The sequence below is a fragment of the Mustela putorius genome, unplaced genomic scaffold, assembly GCF_011764305.1.
Source record: "Mustela putorius furo isolate JIRA1106 unplaced genomic scaffold, ASM1176430v1.1 tig00000738_pilon_pilon_pilon, whole genome shotgun sequence".
NCBI classification, from domain to species: domain Eukaryota; kingdom Metazoa; phylum Chordata; class Mammalia; order Carnivora; family Mustelidae; genus Mustela; species Mustela putorius.
In genome coordinates, this window is record NW_025421463.1 from 7,660,604 (window position 1) to 7,675,531 (window position 14,928).

Sequence of the window (14,928 nt, forward strand, 5' to 3'; positions counted from 1 at the left end):
GTATAGCCACCATGCTGTCACTACAACATGTCATCGTTGTGAAAAGTGCTTGTCGAGCATTTTACGTTCTCTGTTTGCACTAAGTCCTGGAGACCTGGTCTGTGTCTCACCTGTGAAGCGTGTCTCGGGTCAGGCTGCATTCCAGGGGCCCAAAAGCCCTATGTGGCCAGTGGCCACCAAAACGGAGAGCACAACTCTGGAGAATCACGTAGTAATTCAAAGAACTTCCAGAGGAACAGAAAATCGCATTGAACCCCACCCCCACCCCACTTTCTCCTTTTCTGTCCCCAGACCACGGGGGCCTCCGGTTCTCTTTCTGGCCACTGGCCCCTCTGGTCTCACCGGACTCGGTAAGGAGACCCTTGTGGGCGCCTGGCCCACAGCACGGCCCCTCTGCACAGCCCCCTGTCCTGGGCCACCCCCACCTCGTGCTCTAGGGGACCAGGGGCTGTAACCAGGCAGGAACGTCACCAGGCAACAGGCCTCAGGGGAGAGCTCGGATCTCCCGCACCTGCCCGCCAGCCTCCGGGGTGCCCACGGGGCGGGGTGGGGCGGGGTGGGGCGGGGCGGGCCCTGCCTGGCCCCTGCCTCGGGCCTGTTTACCTGTGCTCAGTCACAGTGCGGACCTAAACCCGGCAGCAGGCCCATGGAGCCTGGGGCCACAGGCCACAGGGGACAAGGGCCAGACACCCTGGCCATGGCTCTGGGCCATTGATCCAGCCCAGGCTGGCTGGGTGGGGGTAGGGAGACCTTGGCCTGGACAAACAAAAGCTCTGGGGCCTGCGTGCTGACCCGGCACCCACCTGCCACTCCCAGAGGTAAGCGGGGGCCTCCAGAACAGGGGACCAGGATCTGAGAATGACCCAGTGACAGTGTCCCTTCAGAGAGCCAGCCCAGCTCCCTGGGGCTGGAGCCCTCCGCCCAGCTCTGCCCTCTGCCCAGGTCTGCAGGGCCGCATTGGCCAGACAGCGACTGGGTAAGCGGAAGGTGAGGGGTCCTCAGAGCTGGGCTGGAGGCAGGACAGGATGTCGTGAGGCCGGGTGTCTGGGCAGGCACGGGGGAAGGGGAGGGCCTGCGGCTTTGGGGTGCTGGGAGGCTGGGGTTCAGGTGCGTCTGGTGGACTCTGGAGCAGGGACTGGGTGGAGGAGAGGCGCAATTTGCCAGGCTGAGCACCCCACCCTTGCTGCAAGACCAGATGTGACCCTCTCCATCCCCGCACACCTCCCTGGGCTTCCCGGTGTGGGATCCAGGGCCCCGAGCCTGACGCTGTGCTAAATGGGGGACCCTGAGCTCCCAGGCCCAGAGCTGAATGCTGCGGGCTCTGCTTGCATGCGTGCGTGTGTGTGAGTGTGCACACCCTCGAGCATGTGCACACGGGTGTGAAGTGTGAGCAACGCCTCCGCGAGTTTATGGGTCACAGACGGGTATGTGAGTACCGTAATGTATCCCCATTGGGGCACACCTATGTATGCGTCTGTGATGTATTGGTGTTTGTGGGGGGCATTTCCAGGCACACGGCCCCACACTTGGGCTCACACGAAGTAGCAGGGACCTACTCTAGGCCCCGGGGAGCCTCGCTGGAAGCTTCCTCCCACAGCCCTAGATCAGATTTCTGCGTCTGTTCCTCCCCGCTCTGCCCTGCCTCAGATGAATGACCGCGGCAAGTCATTTTATGTCTCTGCCCCTCATTTTCCCCAGCTACTAGAGATAACAAAGCAGAGGTCCCTGGCTAGTGGAGGCTGAAGGAGAATGTGGTTGGCGGCATCGTCCAGCAAAAGGCCGGCAGGTGGGATGAGGTCCAGGTCCGCCCCCATGAGCTCCGCTTCCAGTGGTCAGAGAACAGGAGGAACAGGTGCTAGGGAGGGGGCCAGGGGCTCGGGTCAGAGAAGAAGCTTCGCCTCTCCCCGCCCCCAATGTCAGTTGAGGCATATCCAGCCTCTGCTTCCAGGGGCTCACCATCAGGGGGCAGCGAATGCCCCTAAGGTGCTGTGCACAATGATGGGGGCGGCCCGGGATGCTTCAAGAGAGACAGCCGCTGGGCATTCTGGGAGAGTTGCCAGGAAGAGGTGGGAGCTGGGCCGAGGTGTGCAGGGGCCGGCTGAGAGCCCAAGTCAGAGGAGGGCAGCCGGGCAGAAGGAAAAGCATCTGGGAAAGGCAGGTGACGCCCACGAGTTTTCAGGGTTCCAGAAACGATCTATATGATGCTCTTCCTGCAGAGTGAGCTAAGAGCCCTTGGCTGTAGATGATGTCTCCCATCTTCGTTATTGACACATCCAGTGTCACTGGGGTGCCAAAAGGGCAAAGAGGGAGCGGGGACAGAAAAGGCAGGAGAAGGTGGCCGGCCACGTGTGCCTACAGCCCCTCCAGCTGTGGGGAAGGAGCTGGGATCCTAGCACTCCTGGGCTCCACGACAAGGACGGAGAGCCTAGCCCTGCTGCTGGAGAAGGCACGCGGCTGGGAGCGGCATACAGAGAGGAGACGGACAAAGGACACAGAAGCCTAGCATGCAATTTGAGGTCGCCAGAAGTGCTCTGAAGAAATTGGAGCAAAGACATGAAGGAGGGAAAGGTCAGGCCTTGGAGCAAACTGAAGGAAAAGCATTCCTGGCTGAGGGAACAGCCAGCACGAAGGCCCCGAGGTGGGACGTACTTGATCTGTGGAAGGTCCGGCGAGCAACCAGGAGTGGCTGCCCTGGGGGGGGGGGGGCGGGGACAGAATGACCAGGGCCCCAGGAGTCCTGGTGGGAAGTGATGGGGAACCCAGGTGAACCTTGGCAAGCTCTATCTAATCCTGGGTTTTTACACAGTGGCTTTTCTAAAAATGGGCTCCTCTGAGAGGCTCACAGTCCTCCCAGATGGGGGCGAGGGGGCACTTACGAAGGAGATGACTCCGTGGAAGGAAGGCCTGGTCTGGGGAGTGGGAAGAAGAAGGGAGGGGGCCCTACTGCACATCTGACCCTCGACTGCTCCCCTTGATGCCTCCCCTTGAAAGACCTCCGTCTGAACTTCTCTGTGCCTCATTTTCCCCACTAGTACCCCGACAGTGTGTGAGGCAGGGGAGTGTAAGGGTCGTGGTGCAAATGTGGAGACACAGCGCTGGGTTTTGCAGCTTGGCTCTGCTACCAACTGGGAGAACTTGGCCAAGTTGCTCAACCTCTCTCTGCCTCAACTTCCTCAACTGTAGAATGGGGTTAATAAAAAGAACCTACTTCCATAAGGTCTCTGTAGGTGTATATGAGACAGTGTGTAGAAAAGGGTTGAGACACATGTCCACTATTGCCACCTCTGGGCTCCTCAAGTCCCCAGGGCTCTGTGAGTCACCCTGAAATAGCACCTTAGTGATCCGGACTCAAGAGTCAATCAGGGGTGTGGCCATGTCCGGGAGAAGGGGTGGACCTGGGCTGAGGGAGGGCAAGGAGCTGACCTGTCACCTGGCCGCTCCCTGATCTAGCCCCGCTCAGCTTGTTGGGACAGCCCGTTTCTCACCAGGGATGCTAGCCACACTTTGGGCAGTGGGCGGGGCTGTCCCCACCATTGCAGGATATGTGACCCCACGAGAGCCAGCGGGGCCTGCCCCATGAGTACTGATGTCCTCTGGTTAGGGGTGAAGGGGTTCCTAGTGCAACTGAGAATTGCATGCAGTCCCTCTTCCCTTGTACTGGATGGGGACCCCGAGGGTCCCTATGGCTTGGTGCCCGAGACTTTTACCTGGGAACAATGCCAGGAGCAGGGAAGCCAGAAGGAGGTCCAGGAGGCCCCTTGAGTCCAGGTGGGGGGACTTTGAACTTCACCGAGGAGCCCCATGTTCCGAAAACCCATCGTGTGAAAACCCAAGACACAGCTCAAAGCAAACCCCTCCCACCTCGACACACATACACATCTGGGGATGGGTGTTAGTGCTACGGCAGCATTTCTGGATGCAGTAAGAAGAAACTTCTCGGTGGTCTAGAATCCTCACTTGGCTTGGTGGGTGGGTGGCTGGAGGCCCTCTTTTGTGCGGTGGGAAGGTCCGCCTGAGAAGCCGAGTAACACTTGGAAGTTTCCTGGGTTGAGGGAGGGGGTTCCTGAAGATACAGCTGCGGGCTCAGGGCACTGACGCGGACGTCACTCAGTTATTATTAAATTCTGATTGTTCATTAACAGCTTGCTTAACAGGAAGCAGCCCAGGGTGGTGGGAGGAGCAGAGAGTCAGACACCTGGGCTTTACCCCCACCTCCTGCTGCTTTCCTGTTGTATGACCCTGGGCCAAGTGGCTCAGCCTCCAGGGTTCAGTTTTTCCGTCTGTACAATGGGGTTGATAGTGAGGGACAGATATTAGAATCACACTGGGAAAACGAGGCTAGGAAAACCCCAGAGTGAGTTGTGATTAAAACACTCCGTGTCTCAGTTTCCTCATCTGTCCAATGGGTACGGAACCCCAACTGGTGTACAGAGGTTCAAGCAAGGTGATACACGTCAATTGTCTGTGCAGACTGGGCCCAAGGAAGAAGAACACTGGGACCAACGATCCCAACATCCCCGGGTGACCAGAGGATGAAATGAAATGTGTTCCGTAGACACGCAATGAATCGATGTTAGTTTGTGCCTCCTTCCCTGTCCCCAGGAGACCTTCAGCAGGGGAGACAAAAGCGATGGGACTTCTGGAAGCCCAGCAGGGCGGCGGCTCAGGGCCTTCCAGGGGAGGGTTTAAGGGGGATCAGTATTTCTGGAAGCTGTGCTTTGAAGAACCAAAAGGAAGGAAAGGCACCCAGTGCAAGGAAAGCCAGAGGCGTGAGGAGCTGGCTTATAGACATTAGTACTCCAGGAGCTCCAGCTGTGGATCTAATCTCCGGAGGGGTGGGGGACTCAGGCACGGAAACCTCCACCCGGCCTCGGACCACAGAGGGGCTGGTATGGCTACAGAAGCGGGGGTCCCAGAACCGGATAGGTTCCCGCTCTGCTGCTTGTCCTCTGGAGCGAGCAGCTCTGAGGCTTGCTTTCCTGCTCTACGAGCTGCCTAGGGGCCCACTCTCAATCACTGCTTCTAGGGTTGGGACCTTCCTGTCCCAAGGGCAGGAAGTGTGCCATTGATCTTTGGCAAAGGCCCCTTTGCCACTGTTGGGCCATTTCCAACCCTGGTCTGTTTCTCCACCAGGATGCCTGTGGCCGAGGCCCCCCAGGCAGCAGGTGGACAGGGTGATGGAGGTGACGGTGAGGAGGCAGAGCCAGAGGGGATGTTCAAGGCCCCCAAGAACTCCAAGAGAAAAGTCCGGGACTACCTCCGCCTGACACCGCTGTGGCTGGCCCTTGTCCTGCTGGCTTCAGTGGGGGTCCTGCTCTGGTATTTCCTAGGTAAGCGGCGGGCCCTTCTGGGAGAGGCACCTGGTGATGACTTGGGATGGCTGTGGGGGGTATATAGCAAGACAGATCAGAATTCCAGGCTCAGCAATGCCTAGCAACACACTGCATGGTCTTGGCCAATGAGCTTCCTCTCTGAGTCCTCCTTCTGTCCCGTGAGATGGAAGAGCTATTGCACCTGTGTTCTAGGTCCTGGGGCTCAGGCCAAGTGCAAGTTCCTTGCTGGCACCAAGTGTCCCCAGCTGGGGAAGGAGTGATCTCACAACACCCAACTCTTGTGAACCAACAAGCAGAAGGAGTATAAACATTGCCTCCCCTTCCCTGAAGCCCTCCTGGGTTGCCCCTGGGCTCGGAGCCAGTTGGCTCCGTGGGAGGAGGCCCAGTGGCGCCGGTGGTGCCTGGCACCAGTTAGCACCTCTGCTCACTCGAGCCCAACCTGAGAACTTTTCTAGGGTGGGGACCACAGCTCTGTCACCTCTGGGTCTCCAGGGCCCCAGCATGAGTGGGGAAAAAGGGGAGGGAGACACAGGACTCGAGTACCCAGGGGGCTGCCCTAGCACAGAGCTGGCTTTCTTATCCCAGCTCAGGCACACCTGCAATTCAACACACAATGAGAGGGGATCAAGCAGGCAGCCTGGGGCCCCTCCCCTGTCCTGAAGTCTAGTCTCCCCTTCCTGGTATCACAGCCCTCAACCAGTCTCCTGGAGCCTCAGGAGTACCTGGCCCATATTCTGGGTCCATTTATCTATCCTTCCATTCATTCATGCATACATGCATGGATTCATTCATTCATTCATTCAATAAATACTCCTGAGCACCTGCTGTGTCCTCCTCTGAAACTGATGGAGAGCATACCGGGTTCTGTTAGCTCTTGGCAATGGAAAGGAGCAGATAAAGCACATTAGATGCTGCCGACAAAAACACTCCCCCGCACTCTGGAAGCTCATCCCTAACGTGCACTTATTCAGAAGCTCAGTACCCAGCCCCTTCTGTGCACCAGGCTCTGGGCCAGGCTCTGGAGACAGCCCCTGCCCGCACGAGAAAGCACAGCATGGGCTAGAACAGAGGAAGCGTGGGCCCGGGGAGCCATGGAGACAAGACACCTTGCCCAGGTGATCAGAGCCTTTCCAGAAATAGTTTTACTGGCTAAATCTCGTGGTGGAATTTCAGGCTCCTCAAAAGGACTGGGGACCCACTATGGAGCCTCATCAGGTCCATCCTAGGCCCAGATCCAGGGGGCGTCAGGGTAGGGTGTGTCTGGAATGAGCCCCTGGGCCGATGCCCTTGGGAAGCCCAGGCCTGCAGTGACTCAGAGGGGACCGTGAGTCTGCTCAGAGCCTCAGAGCCACGAGCGATGCGGGTGGCGGGGGAGTGGAAGCTGTGTGCATTTCACCACCGGCTGGAAGCCAGCACCCCAAATAGCACAGGGCCACCAAGGCCTCCGTAGGCGGCCAGATAATTAGTCTTCAGGGTAAACCACCGTGTCAGGCTGGAGGGCCAGGAACTCGACTGCCAATTGTCTTTCTTTGTGGAGTCTAATTTCTCCTGATTATGCTCCAGGAGTGAATCACCCTTCGGGGAGTGGGTGTACCGTGGGGCTGAGGACCCAGGGGCTGAGCGCTGCAAAGCCTCAGCTGGGGGAAGCCAACTCCGGCGCCCACAAAGGGAGTTAGGGTAAAGGCCACACTTCAGGAGCTGTTTGAAGGATTCCTCCCACCTGGGCTCAGGCTGTGCTCCGGGGGCCTGGGCATTGGGCAAAGAGATGCATCTGGAAGGGGAGAGGGAAAAGGGGCCTAGTCTATGGGCACAAGAGAAACCCAGAGTGAGTTGCCAAGGACTGGTTGAGTGGCAGTGTGACTCAGAAAGGGACTGAGGAGAGGAGAGCTGGGGGTGGCAGCTGGCTCCCCCCACTGGCCACAAGCGTAGCCCCGGGGCCCCGGGGTACATTCTGCTTGCAGTGGGAGCCTTTAATACTGCCCATCGTATTTTCCTCATACTTTCCCCCTCCTGCTCTCCTGGCTGACAGTTTACGCTTTCTTTCCAAACCTCCCGCCTCCACACACGCACACTTTGCCCCCTGCTTGGACCAAGGGAACCACTAAGAAGAGAAGCCCCTTGGAAGCTGGCAATGTGCCTTCCCTGAAGCACCCATGGGATCTGCCCTCCCGCCCTGTCCCCACAGGTGAACCATCCCTGCCCTTTCCAAAGGCAGCTGTCCTCCTACACAGTGGCGGGGTTCCAGAGGTGGCCTGTCCCCATACGAGCACTTTCCTTATTCCCGCAGCCAAATCCCGCTGGTGCCCCCCAACCCGTTTCTCTGTTCCGCTTTGCAGCAAACACCTTGAAAGAGCTGTCTCCGATTCTGCACCTGCAGCCCCTCAAGAACGTTTTCCCATCTGGCTCCCCTGCCCCCACCCAGGGGTGCTTACCAAAGTTGCCTACGGTCCGCTTGCTAGATCCGATGGCCAGTCCCCTGTCCTCCGTGGCAACTTGACCAGGCACGTCACTCCCTCCTCCTCGGAGCCCTTTCCTCCCCCAGCTTCCAAGGGGCCGGCATCTCTCTTCCCCCAGCTCATAGCTGCAGCCTCCCTTCCGTGTCCTTCACTGATAGAAGGATTCTCCTTCTCCCTGCTCAGCCCACTTCTTTCAGGGTCTCATCCAGGGTCCCTGGCTTCAAATGTCCCTTATACCCCAGTGACTCCCAAATGTGCGTGTCCAGCCTGGGTCCCTCCCTGAGCTCCACTGTGTTGCTGGGGCTTGCCCTCCACCAGGAGGTTTAAGGGCATCTCGGATCCCACTGGTCCAGCATGCAGCGCTCCCTGGTTTCCTCCAGACCCCTCCCCCATCCCAGTCAGTGGCCATCTCCCCCTTCTGGTTGACTCCCCCTTCTGACTCCTCTCTTTCACACCCCAGCCCCAGTTTGCCAGCAAACCTGGTCATCTCTGACTGCAGACTGTATCCTGCCTCTGGCGGCTCACTTCTCACCACCTTCCTGCGCAGCCTGGTCCAGGCTCCGGTGCCCCACGCCTGGCCAACAGATGAGTCACTGGATGACTACGGAAGCCTCCCGTGGGTCTCCTGGCTTCTGCCCTTGCTTCCTTAGAGCCTGTTTGCCACACAATTGTGGAGGGATCATTTTAGAAAGCAGATCCAAGCCCCTAACCTCTCTGCTTAAACCTCCCATGGCTCCTACCTCACCCACAGTAAAAGCGAAGTCCCCTGTGGTCGGCCCAATGCTGTGTGGCTGTCCTCTCCCCCTTCTCATTGCTTCCTGCTCTCTTCCCCTTCTCTTTTTGGTGTTTCTGAAATCCATCAGATGAGCATCTGCCCCAGGGCCTTTGCACTTGCCGGACCCCTACTGGGACCACTCTTTCCAGAGATTAACATCCATGTGACTAACATTATCGCCTTCTTCGCTGGCCTCCCTGGGGCAGCCCACCACCCTCCCTGACTCCCACAGCACTTACACCTCTCCTGTGTCCTACGCTATGTTTGTTGTTGATTGTCTGATTTTTCTCACTAAACTACAAGCTCTTAAGGGCAAGGTTTTTTCTTTATTGTTTTATTCATGGTTCTAATGACATATCCCTGAGTGCTTTAGCCCAGCACCTAACGTAGCAGGTTCTCAAGTCACATTTGTTGAATGGACGCATAAATTGAACGAATAGGGGTATACGCCCAGGGCTATGAGTCTAGTTTCTTCACTGTCAGCCAAAACAGGTTTTTACAAAGTGGAAACCTGATGATGTCATCCTCGATCTTAAACCCTTTGTGGTTTCCTTTGTGCATCAGGTAAAGACCCAAATCCTGTCTTGCTGAGGTCCCAGCCTCTTGCTGCCCCTCCCCTTATCTGACAGCTCCAGCCAAAGAGGTTTCAGCCCAGTGTTCACCATTATCCCTCTGCCACAGGGCCTTTGCATATGTTGTTCCCTCTGCCCTTAAAGGTACTTCACTCCCTCCCCCTTTCCCAGTGGATGCTCCAATCCTCCCATCTCAGCTGGTCGGTCACCCTGGGCCAGGCCCTGTTTCTTGGTCATGTTCCCTCAGTTGTACCTTGGGCTCCTCTTAAAGTCACTCCTCAGGGATGGGCCTGTGTGCTCTGAGGCCACAGGAGTCAAGCCTGTCTCACCCACCATGGGCAGCTCTGCAGGGGGAGATGCAGCTGTCTGGGGTTACTAGTGTACCCCACACGGTAGGGGCAGTCGGGACAATCTCGGGAAAGGAAGGGTGCAGCGAGGTGCTAACCCCTTCTAGGCCATGTGGTTTTCCTGGCTTTTGCATCATCTATATCTTGGATGGATGATTGCGTCAGCTTCTGACTGGGAGCCCTCAGGACGTGATCCATGGGCCTCTTTCCTCCCTGTCACTAAAACACACTGCACCGGTGACATGATGACAGGGACAGAGATGATGATGATGGTGGAGCCTCAGAGGTCCCAGAGGCTGGAGGCTGAGCTGTGGGTCTGGGTGACAGGAGAAGACGTCGGAGAGACAGGAGTCTCCCCCGGTGGCCCCCTTGATTGACCTTGTCGGTTGCGTCCTGCGCAGGGTACAAGGCGGAGGTGACGGTCAGCCAGGTGTACTCCGGCAGCCTCCGCGTGCTCAATCGCCACTTCTCCCAGGACCTCGCCCGCCGGGAGTCCAGTGCCTTCCGCAGTGAGACCGCCAAAGCCCAGAAGATGGTAGGGAAGGGCTGTGGGGACGGGAGGGGATGCACGGGGTGGGGAGGTGTGGGGAGGCCTGATTATGCCAAGCCAATGGGTCAATCCCTTGGTGATTGTGAGGGCACAGTTCCGAGGATGCCCCCACCATCTCCCGGAGTTCCGTGTCGGACTGTGCCTCAGTTGCCCACAGCTCCGTCCTGCTCCTTTACAGCCACGATGGCTGTCCCCCTTCCAGTCATGAACAGGTGCACACACCAACCAGCTGAGCTCCCGTGGCTGGTGGCTGGGGGTAAGGGGCAGACTCTGGAGCCCAGTGGGGCTTTCTAGAGTTGAGGGGTGACATTTGACAGGAGGGAGAGAAGCTGTGGGGGGTCTGGTGTAGGCTAGAGCTGACGGAAGGGCAGTGTTGGGGGGCAGTGCCGAGGTAGAGGGGGAGGGGGAAAGATTAGGAGTGAGGTTCTCCCTGAGCGGTCACTGCCCCCCAGGTGACCAGGGGCAAGCCTCTCTACCTCGCAGGTGCCTGTCAAACGGGGCTGTCAGGAGGGGCAAAGAGCAGGAAGGGGGTTTCTGCACACGGTCACCAGGGGGCTCCCGTTTTCCTTCCTTTCAGCTCAAGGAGCTCATCGCCAGCACCCGTCTGGGAACCTACTACAACTCCAGCTCAGTCTACTCCTTCGGGTGAGTCGCCCTGGCCCCCTGACCAGCCCTCGCTAGAATCTTAGACTCAAAGAACAGGAGGGGATGCTGTAGGCTACTGATGCAATGACCTTTTTTTTTTTTAATGGGGAAACTGAGGCACAGGATGACAACTCGGCTGCCTGGGTGCGAACTCCTTTCACTGAGCTTGGTTTCCTCATCTGTAGAATGGGTACAACAATGTGGTAGGAATCCATGCTAGACAACGACTGTGGTGTGCTTGGGCCTGGCACGCATCTGGAAAGGCCGTGGTTGGAGTGGGAGTGGGGGGGGGTGCCCTAGCTGTGCCATATGAGTACCTGTTTCTGATCGGTGGTATACAGCCTACCCTCTTGTGCTTCATTCCCCCTGTGACACGGGGCAGCAGACAGCATCTTGGTTGTTAGGAGGTTTCCATGAGGTAGAGGTAGGAAGCTTGAGCCAGGCTTGGTGGTCTCCCCCGCAGGAGCAGTGGGCTGGGCAGGGCCAGATTCCAGGCCCCTTCCCACCCCTCTCATTTCTGCCTGCCTCAGGGAGGGACCTCTCACCTGCTTCTTCTGGTTCATTCTTCAAATCCCCGAGCACCGCCGGCCGATGCTGAGCCCCGAGGTGGTGCGGGCACTGCTGGTGGAGGAGCTGCTGTCCACAGCCAACAGCTCGGCCCCTGCCCCCTACAGGGCCGAGTACGAGGTGGACCCGGAGGGCCTGGTGATCCTGGGTCAGTACTGGGGAGGGGGATACGGGATGGTGTGGCCAGGGTGGCGCAGGCTGGGATGCTCTCAGGGTAGGCCTCCCAGCGACCCCAGAGCCAGGATGGAGGCTGGACTGCAGCGGGGCGGGGAGGGAGGTGGCACTCAGTCGATTTCAGACAGGCTGGCTCTGATGGTCTCTTCTATTTTCAGTTTCATTTTTCATTTCATTTTCTTTATTTACTTTTGGTCTTTGTTTATTTGTTTGTTCCTTTCCTTTTAACAGAAGCCAGCGTGAAAGACATAGTTGCTCTGAATTCCACGCTGGGTATGCTCTTTTGTTTCCCCTCTCCATTTCCTTTTGAGTTGCCGTTTTGCTTGGCTTGGTCAAGTGTCAGGAGACCACGTGGCTTGTGGTGAGAGCAGGGAGCAGTGGCCTGGGGTGACCGGGGGGGGGGCATGGTGGACTCAGTGATGAGTCCTGAGCAAGGCTGGGGCCGTGGGGGGAGGTGGCCATTGTGTACTCCTGCTTGTGTGCGTGCATGAGCATGTGTGCACATGTGCGCGTGTGCGTGCGTGCATGCGTGCGTGGCCCGTGTGGGGTGTGCCGGTTTAGGTGCACATAAATAGGACTGCTTTTTCATCACTGAACTCAGTTTGCTCACAAGCTAATTTCCACCCATGGACTTGGTCTCTTGGAGATATTTCTGTCACATTCAAGGATACTCCCTTCCCATTTTTCTTGTCCTTCTTAGCCAGGCTCTTTTGCCCTGTCCTCCTACCCCCTCCCATGCCATATTACCAGACTCACCCTGCTTTCCTCCCAGAGGTTCCATGGTCTTCCTCCTGAGCCCTGGGAAGCAGAGTACCAGAAGGGCCACCATGCTGCACAATGCCAGGGAGCACTGTCCGCATCGCAGTCTGTGTTGTGCAGTGCACCACCTGTGCTACTGTATCCTGCGGTCCTGAGCACAAGCTCTTACATTCTCAGGTTCTTCTTATACTACCGAGAGTTTCTACCCAGAGCTGAGGCCAGGCTGAGGGCATCAGCCCCGTCTCAGGGAGGGAGGCAGAATTTAAATCCTCGTTATTCCCTCTCTTATCTTCTGGTTGGTCAGATGCTTACTTCTTTGGTAGATGGAGGTGATGAGCAATTTTCAAATTGCTAAAATCATGATTCTCAAGCAAAACTGTAGTGAGCCACACATCAAAGATTTAGTTAACGTATTAACGAGGGAATGAGTAGAATGGTAAAACTGGTTCAAAGGAGAATGTGAGAAACGGATCCATCTACCTTCCTATCATCTACCATCTTACACTGCACTGCTACTCACATCGCCCTGACCCTTGGTCGGGATGGGCTTTCCGGCTGCCCTTGCCCGTGCTGGCTGTCCATGGGTCCCCAAGTTGCTGGCAGTGGCCTTGTAATTATTTTATTTGATTCAGCGCTCATCTGGAGCCCCTGCCCTCCTGGAGCACAGTGTCTAATGGGGGCGAGGATGAGAACTCAAACTCTTTTTATAGGCTTTGTGAACATTTCCCCCATGCCGGCCGCAGGCGGGCTCTGGGGACACGAAATGACCGTGTCCTCACCCCTGTCCTCGGAGGAGCTCTGAGCCCATGAGAGAGACAGACAAATAAACAGTGTCTCATAACATCAAGTGCCAGCACTAGAATAGAGGTCCCAGAGGCAGCAGAAAGGGGGAGTTGCTCTGCCCTGGGGACGGCGGATGGACACCAGGGGCCGCCATCCAAGGCAGAGGAAGGGATCTGCTTCTAGAGGGAGAGAAATGTTGCTCCTGACTGGGGAGAGGGGGAGTCCTGGCTGTCCTTGTGTGGGCCAGGCAGCAGACCCAAGCGGGACAGAGGTGGAAATCTGGCAGGTAGAGAAAAGGAAGGGACACTTGGCGCAGAGGCAAGAGTGTGAGCAAAGGGCAGGCGAGGAGAACGCACTGGGCATGCGCGCGCACTTTCTTCCGGTGACCAGCGGTAACGGGGTCACCCCGAGATATTTTGCATTATCAACAGAGACCAGCACATATCTCTGCACTCAGAAAAAGAGTAATTATTCAACTTGGAACAAGACTTAGAGACGACAGATGACCCAAAACAGACAAGCAGCTTTTCCCTGTCTCTTCCCTCTGCAGGAGTCACGGGTCTCCCCCTGGGGAACTCTGCTCCCCAGTTTGAGTCAGGATGACCAGGGGTCAGGACGGGGGCGTTGAGGGAGCAGCATCTGAACAAAGCCTGTTCATCTGCCTTCCGTCTTTGGTCCTCAGAGCACCTGGAGAGGGAGGCAGGATTAAAGACTAATGCAGTGTTCATTTGACGGAACCCAGCAGCTAAGCAACTGGCCCAGGGTCACTGGGCTAATGGGAGGGGGGCGCCAGGACCCAAGGTGGGGTGTGGGCGCTCCCTGCACCCTGAGCTGCCCCCACAATCTGGGGCTTGTTCCCACATCCCCACAGCTTCACTGGCTGTGGGCAGGTTTCAAGGAGATACTTGTGGTCCAGGGGACAGATTGGTTGCTGCTGGTTTCTGGAGCCCAAATCAAACCGAAGGTGGGGGCCCGACGGCGATGCTGGGGGACGGAGTGCTTGCACAAACGTTGTAGATGGTGGGGCTGGAGTCTGAACCCAAGACAGGAGGCACTTGGGGGGTGGGGTGAGGGGGATATTGCTGCTGATGAATGAGGTGTGAAGGGAGAGTGGCCAGCCAATGAGACTGTCTCTGTCTGCGCCTCCAGGGGGCCCCAGCTGAAGGGTGACAGGTCTCAGGACTTGTTCCCCAGCCCCACCTTCTGCCTCTCCCCACACCCCCCACAGAGCAGTCACTACACACACACTGAGCACCTACTTAGCGTGAGGTCTGGGTGCTACCCCCAAGCAAGTGACGACCCTACGAGGCTGGTGTTGCGGCCCCCATTCTCCAGAGCAGCCAACCAAGGCCCAGGGAAGGTTTGGTGAGCCCGGGGTCTGTCTGGCCCAGGTCTGTAAGCAGGAAGAATCACAGCAGTCTGCTCCGCTCGGCTCACGGAGCCCTCCCGGCAGATGCCTAATGAGCGCAACCTGTTTCATTCTGGTGTTTCCTCCTCCTCAGCTTGAGCTCACTTCCTCTACCCAGGCTGCTTCTCCACCCCCACTGGAACGCCCTCTCCCCTCTCCTTCCCTTATGGCACCCTGATGGTCTCCCAGCCTCCTTGGAGCTGCTCCCAGCAGCCAGAGGAGTCTCTGACCGAAGCCCAGCCACGTCCCAGCCCTGCATAACCCTCGGTGGCTCCCCATGGCTGTGGGAGAAAGTACCTCCTCTCCTAGGCACCATCTGGCCCCTGCCTCTTTTCTCCAGCTTGTTCTCTGGCCTCAAACCCCACCCTGGCCCCCGGCCCTTTGCTCACACCGTGACCCTGTCTGCTACCCACCAAGTCTTCCCTGCCCTGCAGCTGGGCTCAGCGTTCTCTCTTCCTGAGCTGTTACCGCTGGGCTCTGTATCTGTCCTCACCACTTTTGGCGCTCCTGAGCAGTGACTGAATCTTTGTGACACTTGCCTGGCATGGAGAGCTCAGGG

General features: G+C 57.6%; 1 protein-coding gene across 2 annotated transcripts in view; it reads left to right on the top strand.

Annotated features, from left to right (window-relative positions):
• Positions 1-593: 593 nt before the first annotated feature.
• The window catches only part of TMPRSS6 (transmembrane serine protease 6), a 33,211-nt gene continuing 18,876 nt past the window's right edge, over positions 594-14,928 (top strand). The window contains exons 1-6 of one of the 2 annotated variants that reach the window (XM_045083910.1): positions 594-818; positions 5,134-5,330; positions 9,885-10,018; positions 10,611-10,678; positions 11,209-11,393; positions 11,651-11,692. In XM_045083910.1, the coding sequence (XP_044939845.1) occupies positions 5,135-5,330; positions 9,885-10,018; positions 10,611-10,678; positions 11,209-11,393; positions 11,651-11,692 (625 nt within the window). In that variant the 5' untranslated portion in view covers positions 594-818; position 5,134. The other variant, XM_045083911.1, reaches the window with a different exon arrangement.